Source organism: Pan paniscus, chromosome 8, assembly GCF_029289425.2.
Source record: "Pan paniscus chromosome 8, NHGRI_mPanPan1-v2.0_pri, whole genome shotgun sequence".
In the NCBI taxonomy this organism is placed as follows: domain Eukaryota; kingdom Metazoa; phylum Chordata; class Mammalia; order Primates; family Hominidae; genus Pan; species Pan paniscus.
In genome coordinates, this window is record NC_073257.2 from 128344208 (window position 1) to 128371755 (window position 27548).

General features: G+C 40.8%; 1 protein-coding gene across 1 annotated transcript in view; it reads left to right on the top strand.

The window, feature by feature from the left end:
• Window positions 1–10248, top strand: part of PNLIPRP3 (pancreatic lipase related protein 3) — a 50045-nt gene extending 39797 nt beyond the window's left edge. Inside the window, exons 9-12 of the mRNA XM_003825619.4 lie at window positions 1474–1606; window positions 4067–4178; window positions 8943–9110; window positions 9381–10248. Coding sequence (XP_003825667.1) covers window positions 1474–1606; window positions 4067–4178; window positions 8943–9110; window positions 9381–9444 — 477 coding nt within the window. The 3' untranslated portion in view covers window positions 9445–10248. The remainder of the gene's footprint in view (window positions 1–1473; window positions 1607–4066; window positions 4179–8942; window positions 9111–9380) is intronic.
• Window positions 10249–27548: the final 17300 nt, after the last annotated feature.

Sequence of the window (27548 nt, forward strand, 5' to 3'; positions counted from 1 at the left end):
ATATAAAATTTGAAATTTACATTGATGTAGATAGATCTAATGTATTTATTTTATAGGAATCAGGCATAATTTATTGATTAGTTCTCCTACTAATGTGAGTTTTTATTGTTTCCAGTTTTTGTTATTAAAAGTAATGTCGGCCGGGCGCGGTGGCTCACGCTTGTAATCCCAGCACTTTGGGAGGCCGAGGAGGGCGGATCACTAGGTCAGGAGATCGAGACCATCCTGGTTAACATGGTGAAACCCTGTCTCTACTAAAAATACAAAAAATTAGCCGGGCGTGGTGGCGGGTGCCTGTAGTCCTAGCTACTTGGGAGGCTGAGGCAGGAGAATGGCATCAACCCGGGAGGCGGAGCTTGCAGTGAGCCAAGATCGGGCCACTGCACTCCAGCCTGGGCAACAGAGCGAGACTCTGTCTCGCAAAAAAAAAAAAAAAAAAAAGCAACGTCTACCAACTCTGCCATCTTTGTATGTCTCTTTATGTACTTGAGTGGAATTCCTTCATGGCATACAACAGAAGTGAAATTATCAAAACATACATGCATTTCCTTCTTTATTAGACATTACCAAATCACTGTTTAAAATGTCTATCGATTGCTAAAGAAAAATAAAAATGAAGGCCACAATTTAGATATAACCCAAGGCCACCCATGACCACATAGCCAAAACCAAGTCATCCTGATTTTCCAGAAACACTAGCTCTAATCATAAATGAAACACAAAAACATAAGCTTTACCTCCTTGTCCGCGTGATTCAGGGAAATGAAACCAATCAGCTGTAGACAAATCAACATAAATATCTCTACTTGCCCTAGAGAAGAATGTTAATGCATAATAGCCAATCACCAAAAAAGGTCAAAATACTTCCGCCTTTATAAACTGTCTTGTGACTGCTGTAAGCGGGGGCTTCTTACCATTTTCAGTTTGAAGTCTCCCAGCTCAAGGACTGTTCTTTTGTGTGCAGAGAAAATTTTTAAAAATTAAAAAATTTGATCTGATTATATTTTTGACATTTTAAAAATTATATTCCAGGCTGGGAATGCAGTGAAGAACAATACAACTTTCCATCAGAAGCAAATGAGAATTCCCCTATTACACATATTCAGTGTTGCCAATTGCTTTAATGTTTGCAAATCTGCTGAATATGAAATTTTACCTTGTTTTAATTAAAATATGCTTGACAACTAGTAAGACTGAACATCTTGCATAGTTATTGACTATTTGAGTTTCCTCTTCCGTGGATTGTCTATTCATATCATCTATCCATTTTTCTAATAGGGAGTTTCTCTTTTTCCCTCAGTTGGTTTTGTTTTATTTTTGAAAACAGACATGGTGGCCTGTTAGGCACTTTTAAAATGCATATCCTTTATTTAGATCCTGGAGATTTATTATTATTTAATAATATATAGCGAGTTTATTGAAGGGCAACATTTCTAATTACATAAGTAATCACCTCTCATTTTCTGTCATCAGGGAAATTGCTTCTTTTGTCCCAAAGAAGGTTGCCCAACAATGGGTCATTTTGCTGATAGATTTCACCTCAAAAATATGAAGACTAATGGATCACATTATTTTTTAAACACAGGGTCCCTTTCCCCATTTGCCCGTAAGTATCATAGCTAAGTTTAATTGTAATGCTTTAAGGTACTTATCTTTAAAAATTCAACAGTTTTTATTGAGTGTCTACTAAATAACTGGGCATTAGGCCAGACTGGGATTTCAGTGAAGAACAACACAGTGAGGTCTTTAATTGAGTTTAGGCTAGTGGGAAAGACAGCAAGTAAAATCTCAGTTCCAATCCTGAGTAATAAACTTTCTCTTAGGAAACATTCAAGATATGTGCAGAGCATAAAGGTCAGAGAGCCTTTTGAGGAAAAGAGATTTCTAAGCTGACTCCTGAAGGATGAGTAAGAGGGAGAAGGGAAGTATTCTACGCAGAAGTGACCACGTCTGTAAATGCCTGGAAGTAAGAGAGAGCAGAAACTGAAAGAAGGCCCTGCTGGGATTGTAGAGACCGGGAGGACAGTGATAGCAGATGAAGTGGGAGAGACAAATCAGGTCAGATCATGAGGCAAGGGCCTTGTGTCCCAAGTGGAGAGGTTGGGCTTTGTCTGTGGGTGAATGGAAAGCCATTGAAGGGTATTAAGAATTACCAGATTATTTTTATTTTTAGAAAAATCACTTTAGTTTCTGCATGGATTAGAAGGCCACAAGATGGAAGCAGGGTGCCTGTTACATAATTATTGCCACAATTCAGGCAAAAAAAAAAAAAAAATAGAAGTAGAGAGGTTGCAAAGATAGTTAGAAGGTGGAAGCAAAATGGACCTAGGTGAATGGATTTAAAAATGCAGAAAAGCAAGAAGTCAAGGACAATTCTGGCTGTGGATGAGCTGTCATTCTCTGAGCTTGACGACACAGGAAGAAAGGCTAGTTTGGAGCAAGATGATAGGCTAGTTTCTCACATGTTACGTTGGAGCTGCCTTTAGGGTTTGAGAGTGTCTGTGCACCATGAGGCAGGTAGAGATATGGATCTCAGCCTCTGGAAATGGATGTGTTCTACAGATAGAGAGTTGGGAGTCACTCAGACTGTAGTCAGTGTGGTGAAAGTGGATGACATCATTACCCAAGAAGAATGTGCCAGATAAGAAGTAAAGAGAGCAGAGAAAGAGGCCCCTGCAAAGGAGACTGAAGAATGGGCAGAGAGAAGGAAGACCAGCAAAGCTTATCGTTAAAAGAGCCAAGGAAAGAAAGTTGAGCAGGAAGAGAGGAGACATACACCACAGCAAATATATATATATAATTTTTTTTTTTTTTTTTTTTTTTTTTTGAGATGGAGTCTTGCTCTGTCGCCCAAGCTGGAGTGCAGTGGTGCGATCTCGGCTCACTGCAAGCTCCACCTCCCGGGTTCACGCCATTCTCCTGCCTCAGCCTCCCAAGTAGCTGGGATTACAGGCGCCGCCACCACGCTAGGCTAGTTTTTTGTATTTTTAGTAGAGACGGGGTTTCACCGTGTTAGCCAGGATGGTCTCCATCTCCTGACCTCGTGATCTGACCGCCTCGGACTCCCAAAGTGCTGGGATTACAGGCGTGAGCCCCCGAGCCCGGCCCACACCAAATATTTTTATGACTTCTAAAAATGGAAGTCCTGTGTCTTCTTTTGTCTATTTCCTTTGTATTGTGGTCAAATGAGACAGGGCCCCATAGAGGCTCATTGGATGAAGAAACAGTTCAACCCTTAGTGAGCTTGGCTGGGGTGGTTTCAGTGGAGAGACAGCGGGGGAGCCAGGTTCCAGTAGAATGGGCGGAGAAGAGAAAGAAAATTCTTTGGCAATGATTAACTCATGAATTAAAATTCCTCTCTGGTAGGTTTCTTTCCCCTTTCAATTATTTTCAAATAATCATATGAAGAATTGCATTTTTTCAGTTTGTTATTAAGCATACAGTAATTTCAGAATTCAGAATAAAAGATCTGTTTAGCTCTAGATGTAAAAAGTCACATTTGGCCATTTGCAAGGGAATGATCTACTGACAGATACTATATTGATCTGTATCTATGTGTACTGGGCATTCTTAGCACATATCCCTGCAGGAGAAGAAGAATGACTCACTTTGCCTCTAAATGATTATAAAAGCATACATCTTCTTGCCCAATTGGTTTCCTAGATTTTTCTGGATTAATTGTCACATTATGGCAAATAAAAACTTGGCTATAGAAAGTATACATACTATATATATGCCACACAATACAAAGGAAATAGACAAAAGAAGACACAGGACTTCTATTTTTAGAAGTCATAAAAATGCCTGGAAAAATAAATAATTTTCTTTTAAAATATTATTAAACTATTTATTCTGGAAAATTAAAATGTGACCCATAATGTGTATTTTTAAACGTAGTTTATCACCAAATTCACTGAAACTAAAGTTGTATTTTTGCATGAATATGTGCAGCACTGTTCAAATACAACCCTGAAAATTTTATTTCCATTAAAGGATCCAGGAAGTCATACTTCCCATGTGTTTTTAACCCTTTCTCTCCCTTTCCTTCTTGTTTCCTTATGTCTAGGTTGGAGGCACAAATTGTCTGTTAAACTCAGTGGAAGCGAAGTCACTCAAGGAACTGTCTTTCTTCGTGTAGGCGGGGCAATTGGGAAAACTGGGGAGTTTGCCATTGTCAGGTAGGCAGAGTGAGAAACTGACGCTTTGCATAGTGCTGGGGGCTCAGTAACACTCAGTGAGACTGGCTCAGTAAGCTGTTTAGTCTTCTCTTTTCCTACAATTCCACAGGCTACCATGGTATCTTTGATTTTTCTTTTTACTTCATGTTTTCCAAATATAAAGTAGAAATCATAATATGTATTTTCTCTACAGTTCCAACTAGAAACAGAAAATGTTAGGAAATGATAACATGAAAATACAGATCTAGATAATAGAGCAAGTGGAAAAAACTGACGGTATTCAAGATATATTTTTAATCCCATTCACTTAATATTATACAAATATAAGCATATATTTTTATTTGTGTCAGTAACAAATAAGACATTTATATAAATTGCTAAATTTCTAATAAGCTATCTAAGCATCACCCACAGATACAGGACATGTGTTAGAATAGTCAGAGGTTAAAAATAATCCAGTTCAGATGTTCATTTTGTATCTTTTGCTAAAGCCTCCTTTTATCTTGAAATTTTCTTTGTCTTTTATTTGTTCAGCCTTAGCATTTTTGTATTATGTTCATGTCCATTATTTTATTCTGTAATTTATGTCAGAATTAACATTATACCTACTAATTAGATGCAACCTTTTCTGCAAACAGATGAATGTATTAGGTGTTTTATCTCTGTGATTTCCATCATCCTCAAACACTGGGCACAGGCACGAAAAGCAGAGATTTTGTGGTTATTTTGTCAGTTGAGAGATGCATCCGTTTTATCACTGGCAGAGTTTCTGCAGGTCATCTTGCCTTGGTCCAACTGCCTGTAAATATAAGCTCAGTGAATGATGATCTGGATCCTGATTGGTGCACAGGCTCCAGCCCACCCTTCTCCTAACCATGTCTCCCACCATTTGACTTTATTCCACCTTCAGTTCAGCGAGGCTACACTGTTTGCACTACCCAGTACTGAATAGATCCTACCCTTACCTTTCTGCAGGACTTCACCCATGCTGTTTCTTTGCTGCAGATACTTTTTCCTGTCTGCTATTTTGTTTCTACCTCTTCTTCATGGCTCCATCAAGCCTCCCTCTGAGAGCAGTTCAGCATAATCATGTGCCTGTGGTTTTGAGGCTCACAGGACACTGGGTAAAGCTGTGTGATTTGTGCCCTGCACAGAGGCATCTAACCTGGGGCAGCTGGTGATGAATATGCAGTTTCTGCCTCTTTTAAGATTTGTGAGAGCGTTTCCACATCTCTGTTCTTTTGATAACGGCCGAAGAAGCTGTTTGTAACGCTGTTGCATAGTTACCCAATCCTCTTTTAAGAATAAGTAAGCATTGAAGGTTCACAGCAGATGTGTCATCTTGAAATGAAGTCAGCTAGCTAAATTTGTATGCTAGTTTAGTTCTATTCTTCAAACAAGTTTTATAAGTCCAGCTTCTCCATGCTCATGGATAGGCAGAATCAATATCATTAAAATGGCAATATCAATAACATGAAAAGACAGATCTAGATAATTGAGCAAGTGGAAACAAAATGATGGTATATAAGGTATATTTTTAATCCCATCCATTTAATACTATACAAATATAAGCATATATTTTTACTTGTGCAACTCACAAATAAATAAGACCATTATATAAGTTGCTAAATTTCTTTTTCTTTCTTTCTTTCTTTTTTTTGAGTTGGAGTCTCACTCTGTCACCCAGGCTGGAGTGTAGTGGCATGATCTCACCTCACTGCAACTTCCCCTTCCCGGGTTCAAGTGATTATCCTGCCTCAGCCTCCTGGGTAACTGAGATTACAGGTGCCCACCACCATTCCTGGCTAATTTTTGTATTTTTAGTAGAGACAGGGTTCACCATGTTTGCCAGGCTGATCTCGAACTCCTAGCCTCAAGTGATCCACCCACCTCGGCCTCCCAAAATACTGGTATTACAGGCCTGAGCCACCGCACCTGGCCAAATTGCTAAATTTCTAATAGGCTATCTACTGCCCAAAGCAATTTATAGATTCAATGCTATCTATATTAAACTACCATTGAGTTTCTTCACAGAACTAGATGAAACTAATTTAAAATGCATATGGAACCAAAAAAAAAAAGATCCCAAATAGCCAAGGCAATCCTAAGCAAAAAGAACAAAGCTGGAGGCATCATGCTACCCAACTTCAAACTACACTACAGGGCTACAGTAACCAAAACAGCATGGTACTGCTACAAAAACAGACACATAGACCAACGGAATAGAGAATAGAGAATCCAGAAATAAGGCCGCATACCTATAGCTATCTGATCTTTGACAAACCTGTCAAAAACAAGCAATGGGGAAAGAATCCCCTACTCAATAAATGGTGCTGGGATACCTGGCTAGCCATATGCCGAAGACTGAAACTGGACCTCTTGCTTACACCATATATTACAAGAATTAACTCAAGATAGATTAAAGACTTAAATGTAAAACCCAGAACTATAAAAACCCTGGAAAACAACTTAGGTAATACCATTCAGGACACAGGCACAGACAAAGATTTCATGATGAAGATGCCAAAAGCAATTGCAACGAAAGCAAAAATTAACAAATGGGATCTAATTAAACTAAAGAGCTTCGACACAGCAAAACAAACTATCAACAGAGTGAACAGACAACCTACAGAATGGGAGAAAACTTTGGCAACCTATCCATCTGATAAACGTCTAATATCCCACATCTGTAAGGAACTTAAACAAATTTACAAGGCAAAAACAAACAACTACATTACCAAGCGGGCAAAGGACATCAACAGACACTTTTCAAAAGAAGACATATGCATGGCCATCAAGCATATGAAAAAAAGCTCAACATCACTGATCATTAGAGAAATGCAAATCAAAACTACAATAAGATACCATCTCACACCAGTCAGAATGGCTATTATTAAAAGTCAAAAAATAACATGCTGGTGAGGTTTTGGAGAAAAAGGAACACTTATACACTGCTGGTTGGAATGTAAATTTGTTCAACCATTGTGGAAGGCCTCAAAGACCTAAAGACAGAAATATCATTTGACCCAGCAATCGCATTACTGATTATATACCCAAAGGAATAGAAATTGTTCTATTGTAAAGACACATGCATGCATATGTTCATGCAGCACTATTCACAACAGCAAAGACATGGAATCAACCCATGTGCCCATCAATGACAGACTGGATAAAGAAAATGTGGTACTTATATACCATGGAATACTATGCAGCCATAAAAAAGAATGAGATCATGTCCTTTGCAGGAACATGGATGGAGCTGGAGGCCATTATCCTTAGCAAACTAATGCAGGAACAGGAAACCAAATACTGAATGTTCTCACTTATAAGTGGGAGCTAAATGATGAGAACACATGGACACACAGAAGGAAACAACACACACCAGGACCTATCAGAGGGTGAAGGGTGGGAGGAGGGAGAGGATCAGGAAAAATAACTAATGGGTACTAGGCTTAATGTCTGGGTGATGAAGTAATCTGTACAACAGACACATGTTTACCTATCTACCTGCACATGTACCCCTGACCTTGTTTAAAAAAAATGTCCAGCTTCACCATAGGTTATATCTTAGCTAATTGGGCTTCTAGTGACATAAAGGGCTGCAATGTATGGGCAATGAGTGAAGATAGTTCTTGGAATAACAGAAAGATTACCCTTAAGAACTTGGAAGAACAGTTTCCTCTGGTAATTAAATCAATTAATTCTACTAGTAATATAATAAGACAGACCCTAGGAATAGCAATATTCATTCGTTAATTCATTCAGCAAATATGCAGGTGCCTACGCTGTGCCAGGAACTGTTCTAATTGCTGGGGATGCAGACACAGGTCCGTCTTTCACAGAGCTTATATTTGTAGTTTGAGTAGACAAATGATACATTAACAGAAGAATAGTTATAAGTTATGAAGAAATAAGGAAAGGTGATACAGTATGGAGCAACATGGGGACAAATTTAGATTGGATTGTAGCTTAATCATTTACTAACTATAGTTTAATTTATGTTACCAACACAACAAAAAAAAGGGACTGTTTCATCAGAAGGAGAATATTAGCAATAGCCATAGGAAATGGGAGTCAGGAAGCTCTTATGGGTAAGAGATGTTGGTTTGGGTGCCACGACCAATCTGGGTCACAGTGGAGAATTTTTGCATGATGGGGAAAAAACATGTCATTGGTTTCACTTTGCCTTGGATGGAACATACCTTATGCCTTGAGATATGGCACCTCTCTCTGCTCTATTGCCGTGATCAACAAAATGTCTTTTGATCACTAGTTTAGTTACCCAATTCCTTTTATGTGGTTAAAGAAGGTACCAGAAAAAGGGCATGGGAGCACTCTGGTTAATCGAAGGGAGGTATTTCCACACTGTGAATTGGTGAACAGGCTCCTGGTTTGTAGATAAGTCTTGTGTACATTTAGTCCACTATTGAGAGTTTCTTGATTTCCTGGTGTCAGTATAATCTGGTTTCTGATACTACAAAGCCAAGACCAGATCTTTCACTATGGAGAAATCACAATAATGCCTCTCTAGGTATTCTCTAAAAATCACCTAGCCAAGCTTTCCATTTACTTCACCCTTCTTTCAAACTTCAGAACCATGCTATTCTGAGATGCTGATCAATACACATGGAAAGAATAAATCTCCTACAAGCAAATGCTAGCAAATACAAGTTTCTCTTCCATAGTGCATACACAGATGTGTTTTCTTTCATTCAGTGCTGTGAATACCCAGTGCAAATTTACGAGTCTTATTTTTGTTTACAGTGGAAAACTTGAGCCAGGCATGACTTACACAAAATTAATCGATGCAGATGTTAACGTTGGAAACATTACAAGTGTTCAGTTCATGTGGAAAAAACATTTGTTTGAAGATTCTCAGAATAAGTTGGGAGCAGAAATGGTGATAAATACCTCTGGGAAATATGGATATAAGTAAGTATTGCTTTTTCCTTTTCATTTTCGTAGTTTACATTTTATAAATGGTGTTTAAACCCATAGATAATTTGAAGTGTGCAAGTAGCATAAAAATTTATAGACTTTGAAATTTTGCAATTAAAGAAAGGGAAAATTTAAGAAACCAATGCTATATGTGCAGAAGTGTTAGAAAATAAGAATTACTCATTAAATCGGGGGATCTACCATGTCTTTTTCTTCCCTGGCATCAGGTTAAAATTCCTTTTTTTTTTCCTTAAAAACTTTCAGATCTACCTTCTGTAGCCAAGACATTATGGGACCTAATATTCTCCAGAACCTGAAACCGTGCTAATCTCAGATACAGTCTTGATGGATTTCTTTAGTAGGAGCAATGAAGGAAAGTGTCTCTTTCCACCTGGCATCCAGACCAAATTTGACCCTTGTAAATGACTTAGTCATTTACAAGGGTCTTACTCAGAGTCAAGTACAGGTTTGCTTTTTTTCTGTGTAGAATGTTCATCTAACTGCACCTTAAAAACACACTGAACCCTGGGACAAAAGATAATTCCTATGATCTGTAGGAATCTGGATATCATTGACAAAATAGAGCTGTTTTGGAATTTTCCTGAATAAGAGGAGGTGATGCAAATGTAGGTTGAGTGTATAAACTCACTGGACAAAAGTAAGCCTCTGGTTTGCTGAGTTTTTGAAGTACATTTTCAGGTATAATAATCATTGTTCTAAAATTATATAAAACTATTTGTTATGTTGTTAAATCTTGCTGAGACAAATTATGACTATAGTGCATGATATATAGTAGATTATAACCTTGTGGGTTGATGTGTCTATCTAGTAATAATAAAAACTAATGAGATGGCACTAGTATTTCCAAGGTGTTCCTTGGTGTTCAGGGTGTGCACAAGAGAGATTTTGGAGCTTATCTGTCATGTGTTCATCAGTTAGCAATGGGACCTGAAGTTCAACAACCCAGGGTATAGCCCCCTTCCTCCAAAGTCCCTGCCACAGGAGAATTACTCCTCTCCCTGGGTCTTGAAGGCTCTATGGTGAATTTGTATTTAGCCTCAAGGCAGCATTTCATTTGTAAAGCACTTGGTTAACCCTTTGTTCTTGCAATAACAATATTATAATATTTAAATGTGTGCATTGTGTTTCTTTTTTCTTTATGTTGCTTCAATTTCTTCCACGTCGGTTGTCCTTAGCCAGCAAGAGGGAGAAATTTCATATTTTCATTTGCTCTGTTTTCTATCACTAGGCTCAGTGTTTAGCCTATAGGTCTGCGCTATAAATATTGTTGGAAGGAAATGATGACAGATACTCTGCAGAGGGTTTCTCGATTCTCCTTGGTGCCTCGCTGCCAGCTGAACCTTCAGAAGGACCCGTGGGTGTACATAAATAAATCTGTGCTGTGGTGGAAAGCAGAGAAGCATGTGGGATGACTCTCCCATTTTGCAAGGAAGGGATGGAAGATTGCTGGGGAGAAGGAAGAAAGCGGGTTCAGGGACATTTGGCATGATCTAGCGGTGTGTACTGCTCTCACTGGTGGGCTGCACATATTCACACCTAGGCCAACCTAGGAGCAGAGTGGCTATGAGTTAGCTCAGTAGAAGGGACTGAGCCGTACTATTTGTGTCGCAGTCCAGCATTCATTAGCAAGCTGGTGGTGGAGTCAGCACAGACCCTGGGGAGAGAAGTCTTCCTGAGAGCAGCTGTCCCGAGCCTGCACAGGTCCCAAGGTGGAGGAAGAGTTATGGATCCGGCCGTGGCCTTAGGCAACGTGAGTACTAGCTGCCTCCTCGCCCAGGAGATCTCTAGGCTGGCTCCTTCAAGGTTTGAAAAGACTAATGGGAGTCAATTAACTTCTGAGAACCCTATTTTAATAAAGTATAGACTTACTGTCCTATAGTTCTTAATATCTGTCCCCTTTTTTGCATTATAAGAATGTATGAGGATGAAAAATAGTGCATGAACTATCTAGGCAAAGGAATTCCAAAAGTTCAAGTTGACGCCGTTATTTTCTGTGTGTGCTTTTCCCTAAGGAAGCACTAAAAAAAAATGATTCCCTTTCCCTCTGAGTGCCCTGCATTATTGTAGCAAGCAATTGTGGCCTACTACTGTTTGGGCAAGGACTGTTAGGGAATTGTTCTGCTTCCTAGATGAATGCTGAAAATGCAGTCCAATTACCCATTACTCCCTCCACTCTCTGTGACTATTGACCCACACTCATGCCTTGTCATCATATCACTCAAAAATGCGCACCTCCAAACTCGCCAAGTGGAATGTCCTCTTTGACCACAGTTGCCACCCCTTCCGGCTTGCTGACTTTTTTTTTTTTTTTTTTAACTGTTAGGCAAAATCTTAACCTTGAATACTTTCAGATTTCTTTTCTCTGGGCCAGCACCTGAAGTGCTGTTGGGACAGTGGTGCCACAGAGAAGACGGATGTAATTAGAATGTATATGATATGATGTATATTGTGATCAGCACTGTCCTGAAATGCGTTTCTTTTGACACCTCCTGCCCCAAACTCTTCTCCTACTCCTACTTTATATAGAAAACAGATGCCATGATCAGATAGCAATCTCTACTCTTTTTTTTTTTTTTCTCTGTCACCCAGGCTGGAGTGCAGTGGCGCGATCTCTGCTCACTGCAAGCTCCACCTCCCGGGTTCACACCATTCTCCTGCCTCAGCCTCCCCAGGTGCCCGCCACCAAGCCCAGCTAATTTTTTTGTATCTTTAGTAGAGACAGGGTTTCACCATGTTAGCCAGGATGGTCTTGATCTCCGGACCTCGTGATCCGCCCGCCTCGGCCTCCCAAAGTGCTGGGATTACAGGCGTGAACCACCGTGCCCAGCCAGCAATCTCTACTTTCTTGATCCAAACACATCAACTACCTACATCTGCATCCATTCTATCCTTTTTCTTTCTAATAAGGAAGCTGCCTCTTCTTTCCCAGGCTAATCCCTGCCCCTGTGCAATGGCCTCCACCCTCTCCTGCTTTCTTGGGAACACTGCCCTGTGGGTTACTTTTTCTTTCTTTTATATATTCAACTTCTCATTGCATCTGGTTTTTAAAATCTGAAGTCCCTGCCATTACAAAATAAAATAAAATAAATCCTTCCCCATCCTAAATTCCTCTCTGCTCCCATCTGACTTTAGAACAGCTCTCACCCAGATTTCCAATGACTACCAGTCACAAAGTCAAATGGGAAATTCTACTCATTTGCTCTGTCCCATAGCAGAGTTCAACACTGTTGTCAACTCCCTGCCACTCTCTCTCTTTTTAAAAATTTAAAAAAAAAATTATTTTTGGCCAGGCGCGGTGGCTCACACCTGTAATCCCAGCACTTTGGGAGGCCGAGGCGGGCGGATCCTGAGGTCAGGAGATCGAGACCATCCTGGCTAACACAGTGAAACCCCGTCTGTGCTAAAAATACAAAAAATTAGGCGTGGTTGCGGGTGCCTGTAGTCCCAGCTACTCGGGAGGCTGAGGCAGGGGAATGGCGTGAACCCTGGGAGGCGGAGTTTGCAGTGAGCCAAGATCGCGCCACTGCCACCGCACTCCAGCCTGGGCGACACAGCGAGACTCCATCTCAAAAAAAAAAAAAATTTGTAGAAACTTTTAAATATTCACAACAGCAAAGAAAGCAGTAAACTAGCACCCCCAGGTGCCTGTCAACCAGTTTAACAATTTTCATATATTGCCAATCCTATTTTATGAGTGTGCACACAAACACACTCCCTATTTTTGTTTTGTTTGTTTTTGCTGGAGTATTTTAAGCCAAATCCTAGACATAATGCTGTTTCTCCCATTTATACTTTAGTATGTATCTGTAAACGATAAACTTGCTTACCTGTCAGGCCTCTGAGCCCAAGCTAAGCCATCATATCCCCTGTGACCTGCACGTACACATCCAGATGGCCAGTTCCTGCTTTAACTGATGACATTCCACCACAAAAGAAGTGAAAATGCCCTGTTCCTGCTTTAACTGATGACATTGTCTTGTGAAATTCCTTCTCCTGGCTCATCCTGGCTCAAAAGTTCCCCTACTGAGAACCTTGTGACCCCCACTCTACCCGCCAGAGAACAACCCCCCTTTGACTGTAATTTTCTTTCACCTACCCAAATCCTATAAAACGGTCCCACCCCTATCTCCCTTCACTGACTCTCTTTTCAGACTCAGCCCAGCTGCACCCAGGTGATTAAAAGCTTTATTGCTCACACAAAGCCTGTTTGATGGTCTCTTTACACGGACGCGCATGAAATTTGGTGCCGTGACTCGGATCGGGGGACCTCCCTTAGGAGATCAATCCCCTGTCCTCCTGCTGTTTGCTCTGTGAGAAAGATCCACCTACGACCTCAGGTCCTCAGACCCACCAGCCCAAGAAACGTCTCACCAATTTCAAATCCGGTAAGAGGCCTCTTTTTACTCTTTTCTCCAACCTCCCTCATTATCCCTCAACCTCTTTCTCCTTTCAATCTTGGCACCACACTTCAATCTCTCCCTTCTCTTAATTTCGATTCCTTTCATTTTCTGGTAGAGACAAAGGAGACACGTTTTATCCGTGGACCCAAAACTCCGGCGCTGGTCACGGACTAGGGAAGGCAGCCTTCCCTTGGTGTTTAATCATTGGAGGGACGCATCTCTGATTATTCACCCAGGTTTCAGAGGTGTCAGACCACGCAAGGACGCCTGCCTTGGTCCTTCACCCTTAGCGGCAAGTCCCGCTTTTCTGGGGAAGGGGCAAGTACCCCAACCCCTTATCTCCATGTCTCTACCCCTTCTTCGCCTTTCTGGGGGGCAAGAAACCCCCAACCCCTTGTCCTTCACCCTTAGCGGCAAGTCCTGCTTTTCTAGGGGAGGGGCACGTACCCCAACCCCTTATATCTCTGCATGCTGATCCCTTATTTCCGTGCCCCAACCCCTTATATCTCTGTGCCCTGATCTCTTATTTCCGCACCCCAACACCTTATATCTCTGTGCTCCGATCCCTTATTTCTGTGCCCCAACCTTGTATCTCTATGCCCCGACCCCTTTCCCGCTTTTCTGGAGGGTAAGAACCCCCGAACCCCTTCCCTCCATGTCTCTACTCTCTCTTTTCTCTGGGCTTGCTTCCTTCACTATGGGCAACCTTCTACCCTCCATTCCTCCTTCTTCTCCCTTAGCCTGTGTTCTTAAGAACTTAAAACCTCTTCAACTCTCACCTGACCTAAAATCTAAGCAACTTATTTTCTTCTGCAATGCCACTTGATCCCAATGCAAACTCAACAGTAGTTCCAAATAGCCGGAAAATGGCACTTTCAATTTTTCCATCCTACAAGATCTAAATAATTCTTGTCATAAAATGGGCAAATGGTCTGAGGTGCCTGACGTCCAGGCATTCTTTTACACATCAGTCCCTCTCTAGTCTCTGTTCCCAATGCAACTCATCCCAAATCTTCCTTCTTTCCCTCCCACCAGTCCCCTCAGTCCCAACCCCAAGCATCGCTGAGTCTTTCTAATCTTCCTTTTCTACAGACCCATCTGACCTCTCCCCTCCTCCCCAGGCTGCTCCTCGCCAGGCCAAGGTAGGTCCCAATTCTTCCTCAGCCTCCGCTCCTCCACCCTATAATCCTTTTATCACCTCCTCTCCTCACACCGGGTCCGGCTTACAGTTTCGTTCCGCGACTAGCCCTCCCCCACCTGCCCAGCAATTTACTCTTAAAAAGGTGGCTGAAGCTAAAGGCATAGTCAAGGTTAATGCTCCTTTTTCTTTATCAGACCTCTCCCAAATCAGTGAGCGTTTAGGCTCTTTCATCCAATCTGAAAAACCCAGCCCAGTTCATGACTCATTTGGCAGCAACCCTGAAACACTTTACAGCCCTAGACCCTAAAAGGTCAAAAGGCCGTCTTATTCTCAATATACATTTTATTACCCAATCTGCTCCCAACATTAAATAAAACTCCAAAAATTAAATTCCGGCCCTCAAACCCCAAAACAGGATTTAATTAACCTCACCTTCAAGGTGTACAATAATAGAAAAAAGTTGCAATTCCTTGCCTCCACTGTGAGACAAACCCCAGCCACATCTCCAGCACACAAGAACTTCCAAACGCCTAAACCGCAGCGGTCAGGCATTCCTCCAGAACCTCCTCCCCCAGGAGCTTGCTGCAAGTGCCAGAAATCTGGTCACCAGGCCAAGGAGTACCTGCAGCCCAGGATTCCTCCTAAGCCGCGTCCCATCTGTGCGGGACCCCACTGGAAATTGGACTGTCCAACTCACCTGGCAGCCACTCCCAGAGCCCCTGGAACTCTGGCCCAAGGCTCTCTGACTCCTTCCCAGATCTTCTTGGCTTAGCGGCTGAAGACTGATGCTGCCCGATCGCCTCGGAAGCCCCCTAGACCACGGACGCCGAGCTTCGGGTAACTCTCACAGTGGAGGGTAAGTCTGTCCCCTTCTTAATCAATACCGAGGCTACTTACTCCACATTACCTTATTTTCAAGGGCCTGTTTCCCTTGCCTCCATAACTGTTGTGGGTATTGACGGCCAGGCTTCTAAACCTCTTAAAACTCCCCAACTCTGGTGCCAACTTAGACAATACTCTTCTAAGCACTGCTTTTTAGTTATCCCCACCTGCCCAATTCCCTTATTAGGCGGAGACACTTTAACTAAATTATCTGCTTCCCTGACTATTCCTGGATTACAGCTACATCTCATTGCTGCCCTTCTTCCCAATCCAAAGCCTCCTTTGCATCCTCCTCTTGTATTCCCTTACCTTAACCCACAAGTATAAGATACCTCTACTCCCTCCTTGGTGACCGATCATGCACCCATTACCATCCCATTAAAACCTAATCACCCTTACCCCGCTCAACTCCAATATCCCATCCCACAGCATGCTTTAAAAGGGTTAAAGCCTGTTATCACTCACCTGTTACAGCATGGCCTTTTAAAGCCCATAAACTCTCCTTACAATTCCCCCATTTTACCTGTCCTAAAACCAGACAAGACTTACAGATTAGTTCAGGATCTGCGCCTTATCAACCAAATTGTTTTGCCCATCCACCCTGTGGTGCCCAACCCATACACTCTTTTGTCCTCAATACCTTCCTCCACAACTCACTATTCCATTCTTGATCTTAAAGATGCTTTTTTCACTATTCCCCTGCACCCCTCGTCCCAGCCTCTCTTTGCTTTCACCTGGACTGACCCTGACACCCATCAGTCCCAGCAGCTTACCTGGGCTGTGCTGCCGCAAGGTTTCAGGGACAGTCCTCATTACTACAGCCAAGCTCTTTCTCATGATTTACTTTCTTTCCACCCCTCCGCTTCTTACCTTATTCAATATATTGATGACCTTCTTCTTTGCAGCCCTTCCTTTGAATCTTCTCAACAAGACACTTCTGCTCTTTCAGCATTTATTCTCCAAAGAATATCGGGTATCCCCTTCCAAAGCTCAAATTTCTTCTCCATCTGTTACCTACCTCGGCATAATTCTTCACAAAAACTCACGTGCTCTCCCTGCTGATCATGTCCAATTAATCTCCCAAACCTGAATCCCTTACAAAACAACAACTCCTTTCCTTCCTAGGCATGATTAGTGCAGTCAGAATTCTTACACAAGAGCCAGGACCACACCCTGAAGCCTTTCTGTCCAAACAACTTGACCTTACTGTTTTAGCCTAGCCATCATGTCTCCGTGCAGCGGCTGCTGCCACCCTAATAGTTTTAGAGGCCCTCAAAATCACAAACTATGCTCAACTTACTCTCTACATTTCTCATAACTTCCAAAATCTATTTTCTTCCTCACACCTGACGCATATACTTTCTGCTCCCCGGCTCCTTCAGCTGTACTCACTCTTTGTTAAGTCCCACAATTACCATTGTTCCTGGCCCGGACTTCAATCTGGCCTCCCACATTATTCCTGATACCACACCTGACCCCCATGACTGTATCTCTCTGATCCACCTGACATTCACCCCATTTCCCCATATTTCCTTCTTTCCTGTTCCTCACCCTGATCACGCTTGATTTATTGATGGCAGTTCCACCAGGCCTAATCGCCACACACCAGCAAAGGCAAGCGATGCTACAGTACAAGCCACTAGCTCGCCTCTTAGAACCTCTCATTTTCTTTCCATCGTGGAAATCTATCCTCAAGGAAATAACTTCTCAGTATTCCATCTGCTATTCTACTACTCCTCAGGGATTATTCAGGCCCCCTCCATTCCCTACACATCAAGCTCGAGGATAACTAAAATACTTCTTAGTCTAGGTAGACACTTTCACTGGATAGGTAGAGGCCTTTCCTTTAGGGTCTGAGAAGGCCACCGCAGTCATTTCTTCCCTTCTGTCAGACATAATTCCTCAGTTTAGCCTTCCCACCTCTATACAGTCTGATAACAGACCAGCCTTTATTAGTCAAATCAGCCAAGCAGTTTTTCAGGCTGTTAGTATTCAGTGAAACCTTTATATCCCTTACGGTCCTCTGTCTTCAGGAAAAGTAGAACGGACTAAAGGTCTTTTAAAAACACACCTCACCAAGCTCAGCCACCAACTTAAAAAGGACTGGACAATACTTTTACCACTTTCCCTTCTCAGAAGTCAGACCTGTCCTCAGAGTGCTACAAGGTACAGCCCATTTGAGCTCCTGTATAGATGCTCCTTTTTATTAGGCCCCAGTCTCATTCCAGACACCAGACCAACTTAGACTGTGCCCCAGAAAAACTTGTCATTCCTACTATCTTCTGTCTAGTCATACTCCTATTCACCATTCTCAACTACTCATACATGCCCTGCTCTTGTTTACACTGCCGGTTTACACTGTTTCTCCAAGCCATCACAGCTGATAGCTCCTGGTGCTATCCCCAAACTGCCACTCTTAACTCTTGAAGTAAATAAATAATCTTTGCTGGCAGGACTATGCTGAATCTCCTTAGGCACTCTCTAATCAGATGTCCTGAGTCGTCCCAATTCTTAGACCTTTTATACCTGTTTTTCTCCTTCTCTTATTCCATTTAGTTTTTCAATTCATACAAAACTGTATCCAGGCCATCACCAATAATTCTAAATGACAAATGTTTCTTCTAACAACCCCACAATATCACCCCTTACCACAAAATCTTCCTTCACCTTAATCTCTCCCACTCTAGGTTCCCACACTGCCCCTAATCCCGCTCGAAGCAGCCCTGAGAAACATTGCCCATTATCTCTCCATACCATCCCCCAAAATTTTCACTGTCCAAACACTTTACCACTATTTCATTTTATTTTTCTTATTAATATAAGAAGACAGGAATGTCAGGCCTCTGAGCCCAAGCTAAGCCATCATATCCCCTGTGACCTGCACGTACACATCCAGATGGCCGGTTCCTGCCTTAACTGATGACATTCCACCACAAAAGAAGTGAAAATGGCCTGTTCCTGCTTTAACTGATGATATTGTCTTGTGAAATTCCTTCTCCTGGCTCATCCTGACTCAAAAGCTCCCCTACTGAGCACCTTGTGACCCCCACTCTGCCCGTCAGAGAACAACCACTCTTTGACTGTAATTTTCCTTTACCTACCCAAATCCTGTAAAACAGCCCTACCCCTATCTCCCTTCGCTGACTCTCTTTTCGGACTCAGCCCGCCTGCACCCAGGTGATTAAAAGCTTTATTGCTCACACAAAGCCTGTTTGGTGGTCTCTTTACACGCACGTGCATGAAATTACCGTTAACTACAAAATGAATTTCATAAAAATTAACAATAATCATTTTTAAGTGAATTTGAGATTAACTGAAAAATTAAGTCATTTAAAAATATCATTTTATATTCAAGTTGTATTGAAATTTCCCAGATTGTCTCAAAAATGGCTTTTGGCAGTTAATTTGTTTAAATTGGTATCCAAGCAAGGTCCACACACTGTGTTTGACTGACATGTTCCTAAATCTCTTCCTCTGTCAGCTTCCCCTCTCGCTTCTTCCACACTAATTATTAAATAAACCAGGTCATTCATCCTATAAAAATGCTCACATAAAACTGATGGAATTCCCTTGGTATCATTTAAAGTATTTCTCTATCTTGTATATGTACTGTAACTAGTAGTTCGTTTGAGAGGCTTGGTGAGATTCAGGTGTGTCTTCATTAGGCCCTGGGGACTGGCCGCATGCCTGGTAGCCTACAGCCCTGGTAATTTTCACACCTTGCTTACTGCTCTCAAGTTAGCTGCAGACCCCCCCCTTTTTTTTTCTTAAAGGACTATGTATGTAATAGCATTTTACACATTTGAAAAGGCTATACCAATTCAAATTGTAGGTAAAATAGAGTATCGAATGGCTTGGAATCTGGTTGCTCAATGGCAGGCTAAGAGGAGAAAGGTACCTGGGAGAAGGTTTACAAGGGTTTGTGCTCCAGGACTGGAGGAAAGAAAGGGGCAAATATTAGAGTTGTGTAAAGATCCAATTACGTCAGAAGCACTGACCTCTGTACTATGCCTAGGGTTAGGGGAAATAAAGCAGAAGCTAAAGGAAGATTCTGACACCGGGTTGAGTTGCATGGCTATTTATTTCCCCAGGCTCATCATTGATGGCAGTGATGGGAGTGAATAATAGAAATTCTCCTGTTCAATACAGCCTTCAGATTTTGTTGACTCTGGAACTCTCCAGAACAAGCAGGGGGGCCTTAGGAACAGGAGAATAATAATTCATGCCAAGTTATTGTTTCTCAGTCTTTTAAAACCTAAGCTCATGTTAGATAAACAAAAAATTCTCATGTCCCTCCTGGGGTCTTCTCCACTTGGTAAAAGCAATCTTTTTTTTCATAGACCCTCTGGCCAAGAAGATTTTGTAAATCTTCACTTTCTGTAGATTGTGTAATAAAAATGATAGATGTAGCTTGTGTTGTGTTGTTTTATACTTTTTCCCAAAAATACATACTTATAACACTAGATGGGCTTCTTTATTTTATGCATGCTTTTCTGTGAGTTCTGCCCTATGGGATTTGAGTGTTATACTCAGGAGAGTAGAGTCTACCAGATTTTATTCCAATAAGGGAGGCCGAATGTCTATATAGTCAGGGCCAAAGATTTTTGGCAGATGTTTTCTTCCTTATACAGCCTATTTTCTATGTTTGAGTTTTGCAAACATTTAGCCTTCACATACTCATATATTTCTCTTTACTTTTATAGGCTTTTCTCCCATTCATTTATTTAACAAACATTTATTGAGTTATCCTTATGTGCCAAGCATTGTGCTAAATAATGAGGCTATATAATAAAAAGATATATAGTCCCTATTCTCAAGGGACACACAGCATTGAAGAGGGCACAGGAGAGGAGATCACTGATTTTAATACTGCATGACAAAGATTATAACAGAAGCAGGCACAGGGGTGAGAGAAGCACAGAAAAGAACCAGCTTTCTCAGCTAGTCTTAAGACCTTTGCTCTCCACACATTGATCTCCTATGGGAACAATAACTACAGAGAGAGAAAACAGTGGGTTTTCTTTTCTGAATTCTGTGGTTACCACACATATGTTGTCATAAACAATCTCACTTTGGAATTCAGAGTACTTTATTTTTCTGGAAGCTATGGTCCTGCAGAATAGAACTGACATTTCATTCATCCGTACACACATACATCTACCCATCAAGGATGTATTGACTGTCATCTGAAGCCAGAGAAGCAGTAATTTCCTTGAGGGTGCTAGACCAAGGGAGCAAAGGCCATGCCCAATAGATTTAGGACAAATCCAACCAGACCATGACTAACCCACTCTTCTCAGGCTCCTCTCGGACACAGTCCAGTGGCCCTAACTGGGTCAATTGCAGAACAGTGTCCATTGAGCATGAAGACAGATGCAATTACCAAACTTTAATCCATCATTTAGGAATAATCACAGCAAACCTAACATTTAAAATAACTTAAGGCTAGAAACGTGAGTGTGTGAAGGAAGAAAAAAAAGTCACTTAAAAATAAAGAAAAGAGCATATTGGCAGCGGGCAATGCTTCCCGACGGTTCATTTATGTCAGACAAGACTCTCACACTCTTTATTCAACTAAGAACTCGGTCCGGCCGGGCGCAGTGGCTCACGTCTGTAATTCCAGCACTTTGGGAGGCCGAGGAGGGCGGATCACGAGGTCAGGAGATCGAGACCATCCTGGCTAACACGGTGAAACCCTGTCTCTACTAAAAATACAAAAAATTAGCCGGGCGCGGTGGCAGGCGCCTATAGTCCCAGCTACTCAGGAGGCTGAGGCAGGAGAATGGAGTGAACCCGGGAGGCGGAGCTTGCAGTGAGCCAAGATAGCGCCACTGCACTCAGGCCTGGGCGAAAGAGCGAGACTCCGTCTCAAAAAACAAACAAACAACAAAAAAAAAACTCAATCCAAGTCGCTATATTGCAAGTGTGGAAAAAGGGAAGAGAGTGATTCTCATCTGGCTTAAAAATGAAAATATATGCATATATATATAGCTTCTGGAGAGCAGAAAGGAATTTAAATTTTATTTCTACAGCAAAACATTTTTAAGTCAACCAATCAGAATTAGACCTTTCGTAAGATGAGGGCTACATTCATAGACTATAATGTCAATATCTAAAGTCCAGGTGTTTTACCAAAGTCTTTTTAGCATTTGGAAATAGCACTTACAGCAACATTTTTATTATGCATGATGCCATTTACTTTTTCTCTGAAGCTGCAGGGGAAATATGCAACATTTTCTGTCTTATTTACAGAAGTTTCTTTCACCAGCACTTACAAAGGCCCATGAATTTTCGAGGCCAAAAACTGTAATTCCATTGGTTATCACAGAGAGAAAGAAACAGGCCCAAGGCACCCAAACCAAAAAACTTGAAAAAAGAAAAATGCAAAAGACAAATGGAACATTTGGCCAGAAAACAAATGGAACATGTTGATATTTTGTACCAGCAATGCAGATGACATTTTCTGAAATCTTAGAAACAGAAGTTTATTTCTGTTTGAACTTCCACAATATCTTAGAATCTAATATAGTGAATAGAGCATAGAATGGTGAATTAAGAGGATCTGGGATCTAGTTCTGATTCCACCATCAATTAATGAAGTGGACTTGAGCAAATCTATTCTCCCCTTTAATCTTCGGTGTATCCATCTGTAAAACAAAGATAACATTCATGATTTCTGGGGTTACTTTCTTATTGTGAAATCCTTGAGGAAAATTAGGTTAGAGTATGTGTACAGGAATGACTGGATAGATGGATGAATGAATGAATGACTCAGTCAATCAATACAAAAGAAGCTTTGGATTTTCATGTGTGGTCATAATTCTCCCCAATCATATGCAGCTATAATTACATATTTTTATGTTTTAGTGATGTTTACTGATTGCACCAAATAAATTCTAATTTTCCAAAAGTTTGATTTGTCTTTTTATTGTGGAAAGCCTTAGTTGACTTTAATAGATTTATTACAGTGCCCTCTAGTGGAAGAATGAGCATATTGTGTCATCCTGCCGCTGCTTAGTAATCAACAAACCTCTACATTTCACACATTTTTAATGAATCAAACCTCTATGCTTCTTGCAGTGAAATTTTCAGTTTTCAAGATCTCATTCGGATTAAAATTCTGGTTTATAACAAATCTTGAAATTTAGCAACAACAACATGTATTAAGGTAGAATATCATTTTTTAAAAAACCCTATCCTAATTATTGACTGATGCTCTTGGAGTAAGTGTACATTGGGCTATATAAAACATAAAGGACAAACCTCAATGCGTTCTCCAAATGCATGAATTACAACCAGGAAAGAAAGAAGATTCTCATATCCTGAACTCTTTGCTGGTTTACCATGTATGTTTCTGTCACATGTTTCAGGTGGGACAGGGACAGTACCCGTGGAACGCAGAAGAGGAGCACCAGGATGGAGAAACTCTAGCCTCACCGACTGTTTAGGTTGTGAGAGCACACGGGGCATGTGCTGTGGGAGTTCTTCAGCTATCTGTCCTCAGGTTACATGGGAACTTACCATCTTACTCACTGGCCTCGGCTTCAATGTAATTGCTGTTGGTGTAGTAATCAATAGACATTTCTCTCCAGAAACTGAACTTTCCTCTTCGTTGACCAGCAACTGAAAGCATATGAGGGAAATATTTAAGCTCTGCCTACAAACCAATTTCACACAATTAACTGGTCAGTTTTGTTTTTAAAAAGTGACAAAGGCATTTTAGTCAAGCAACAAAGATGATGTTTTAAAGCAGAATTTCTCCAGTTACTGATTTCAATTTTAATATATCAACATACCAGATACCAACATACCAAAATATAACATTGGTTTGTATGTACAGAGAGTGTTATGGAGTAAATAAAAAGCTAAAAAGAGATGTGATCACTTGAATTCCATAGGATTGAATAATTACCTTACTTAGTACCTTCTAGGACAACATCTGATGTGATTAGTTTCTATAACAACTCTTCATGTTAAATTTAGATCACTCCTCATAGCAAAAGGATAATAGAAAGTTCTACGTCAACTGGCTTAAAAAATACATTTGCATTTTTTAATGTAACTATGGAAAAAAATCCATGAGTAATAAATCTTTGGGGTGCTGAAAATTCTTGCATTGAACAGAGCAAAATCCTGCCATCTCTCTAGCTTTTGTCACCTGAGTAACTCACGTTTCCAGAGGTTCCCTATATCTTTAATTCTAACACTTCGTATTCTTTTTCCCTATTTACATCATTGGCAACAGGATAGGCTCCTACCCCACTGAGGAGGATAGGAGGATAAATGAGAACAGTGGGTGAATCACAGGTGAGCAAAAACAGTGAGCACTGGAAAATGTACGACACTAATATACTCAGTGTAATCCAGGCTAATTTCTAGGAAGGAAGCCCCTTAGGAGAGGGGCTGCCACAGTTTACTTTAATTTAAACTTCTTTTTATTGAAGTGTAATATACATACAACAAAGTGCACAAATCATAAGCGTACAGCTCAATTAATTTTTTTTTTTTTTTGAGACAGAGTTTCGCTCTGTCGCCCAGGCTGGAGTGCAGTCGTGTGATCTCCACTCACTGCAAGCTCTGCCTCCTGGGTTCATGCCATTCTCCTGCCTCAGCCTCCAGAGTAGCTGGGACTACAGTCTTCCTCCACCACGCCCCGCTAATTTTTTGTATTTTTAGTAGAGACGAGGTTTCACCATGTTAGCTAGGATGGTCTGGATCTCCTGACCTCGTGATCCATCCACCTTGGCCTCCCAAAGTGCTAGGATTACAGGGATGAGCCTGTAATGCAATGCAATGAGCCTGTAATGCAAACGCGCGTGGTTGCGTTAAATTTTAATATAAACCTAGGGATGGAATTGCAGATTTATGAAGCATGTACATATTCCCCTTTAGTAGGTACTGTCGAGAAGCTCTCTGGGTGGGTGTAGTCATTTAAACTCCCATCAGCAGTGCTGAGGGGTTCTTTTTGTCCCACATCCTCACCACATTTGATATTGACAATCCTTTTAATTTTAGCCATTCTGGTGAGTGTGTAGTGATATCTCATTTCGGTTTTAATTTGTTTCTTTGATGACAAATGATCTACAGCATATTTTGACAAATGATCTACAGCATATTTTTATCTCTTTATAGGACATTTACATGTCTTTCTTAGTAAAGTCATTATTAACCTTTTATGCCCATTATTGGTTTCTCTTTTCCATCTTTTTCTTATTGATTGGTAGGAATTCTTTATATATTATTAATATGACTCCTTTGTTGGATATATGTATTGTAAATATTTTCTCCCTGTCTGTATCTTGCCTTTTGCCTTTTCACTCTCTTAACAGTATCTTTTGATGGATAAAAATTCTTAATTCTAATCCATTTTAAGTTTGATTTATCAGACTTTCCCTTGGTGATTAGAGTTTTATGTTCTGATTAAGGAATAATTTTACCACTTAAATTCATGCGGATATTTTCCCTTGTTATCTTATAAAAGCTCCAGTGTTTTATTTTTAGAACCAAGCAATTAATGTTTGTGTACGGTATGAGGCAGGGTGAAGACCCATTTCAATTATATATCTAGTGGATCCACTTTTTGAAAAGATCATTTATTCTGTCGCTGAATTGCATTGGTACTTTAACATAAATAAGATGGTTTGTGTACAGTATGAGGCAGGGTGAAGACCCATTTCAATTATATATCTAGTGGATCCACTTTTTGAAAAGATCATTTATTCTGTCGCTGAATTGCATTGGTACTTTAACATAAATAAGATGGTTTGTATTTTTATGAGTCTGCTTCTGGACTTTTCTGTTTCATTGATCTTTTGGTCTACCTTTGTGCCAACACCATATAGTTTTAATTACTGTGTCTTTATAATTAATATCTAGATCTGACAATACAAGTCCTTCCAACTTTAAAATATTTTTTCAAGGTCATTGTTATTCTTTCCCTTTCCTATTTCCAAATACGTTGTTTGGGACAAGTTAACATGCTTACAATATTGACCCTTTCAATTCATAATCATGATATATCCCTCCATTTAGTTAGTCTTCTTATTTTATTTTAAGTTCCGGGGTACATGTGTAGGATGTGCCCATTTGTTACATAGGTAAACGTGTGCCACAGTGGCTTGGTGCACCTTTCAACCAATCACCTAAGTATTAAACCCAGCATGCATTAGCTATTTTTCCTGATGCTCTCTCCTCCAACCGCCCCCCAACACCGACAGGCCCCAGTGTGTGTTCTTCCCTTCCCTGTGCCATGTGTTCTCATTGTTCAGCTCCCACTTATGAGTGAGAACATATTATGTTTGGTTTTCTGTTTCTGCATTAGTTTGCTGAGGGTAATGGCTTCCATCTCCACCCATGTCCCTGCAAAGGACATGATCTCATTCCTTTTTATGGCTGCATAGTATTCCATGGTGTATATGTACCACATTTTCTTTATCCAGTCTATCATTGATGGGCATTTGGGTTGATTCCATGTCTTTGCTATTGTGAATAGTGCTGCAATGAGCATAAGTGTACATGTATCTTTTTTTTGTTTTTTGAGATGGAGTCTCACTCTGTCCCCCAGGCTGGAGTGCAGTGGCATGATCTCAATTCACTTCAAGCTCTGCCTCCCGGGTTCATGCCATTCTGCTGCCTCAGCCTCCCGAGTAGCTGGGACTGCATGCACCCGCCACTATACCTGGCTAATTTTTTGTATTTTTAGTAGAGATGGGGTTTCACCATGTTAGCCAGGTTGGTCTCCATCTCCTGACCTCGTGATCTGCCTGCCTCGGCCTCCCAAAGTGCTGGGATTACAGGCAAGAGCCACTACTCCTGGCCCTGTGTGCATGTGTCTTTATAATAGAATGATTTATATTCCTTTGGTTATATATCCAGTAATGGGATTGCTGAGTCAAATGGTATTTCTGGTTCTAGGTCTTTGAGGAATCGCCACACTGTCTTCCACAATGGTTGAGCTAATTTACACTTCCACCAACAGGGTAAAAGTTGTTCCTATGTCTCCACAGCCTCACCAGCATCTGGTATTTCTTGACTTTTAATAAAACAAAAATAGCCATTCTGACTGGCGTGGTTTTTATTTGCATTTCTCTAATAGTCAGTGATGTTGAGCTTTTTTAAATGTTTGTTGGCTGCATAAATGTCTTCTTTTGAGAAGTGTGTGTTCATGTCCTTTGCCCACTTTTTAATGGGGTGTTTTTTTCTTGTAAATTTGTTTAAGTTCCTTATAGACTCTGGATGTTAGACCTTTGTCAGATGGATAGGTTGCAAAAATTTTCTTCTATTTTGTAGGTTGTTTGTTCATTCTGATGATAGTTTCTTTTGCTGTGCAGAAACTCCTTAGTTTAATTTGATCCCCTTTGTCAGTTTTTGCTTTTGTTGCAATTGCTTTTGGTATTTTCGTCATGAAATCTTTGCCCGTGTCTCTGTCCTGAATGGTATTGCCTAGATTTTCTTCTAGGGTTTTTATAGTTTGGGGTTTTACATTTAAGTCTTTAATCCATCTTGAGTTAATTTTTGTATAAGGTGTAAGGAAGGGATCCAGTTTCAATTTTCTGTGTATGGCTAGCCAGTTCTCCCAGCACCATTTTTAAAATAGAGAATCATTTCCTCATTGCTTGTTTGTGTCAGGTTTGTCAAAGATCAGGTGGTTGTAGATGTGTGGTCTTATTTCTGAGTTCTCTGTTCTGTTTCATTGGTCTATATGTCTGTTTTTATACCATGACCATGCTATTTTGGTTACTGTAACCCTGTACTATAGTTTGAAGTCGGGTAGCATGATGCCACCAGCTTTGTTCTTTTTGCTTAGAATTGCTTTGGCTATACAGGCTCTTTTTTGGTTTCATGTGAGTTTTATTTTATTATTTATTTATTTATTTATTTTGAGACAGAGTCTTGCTCTGTCACTCAGGCTGGAGTGCAGTGGCACGATCTTGGCTCACTGCAACCTCTACCTCCCAGGTTCAACTGATTCTCCTGACCCTGCCTCCC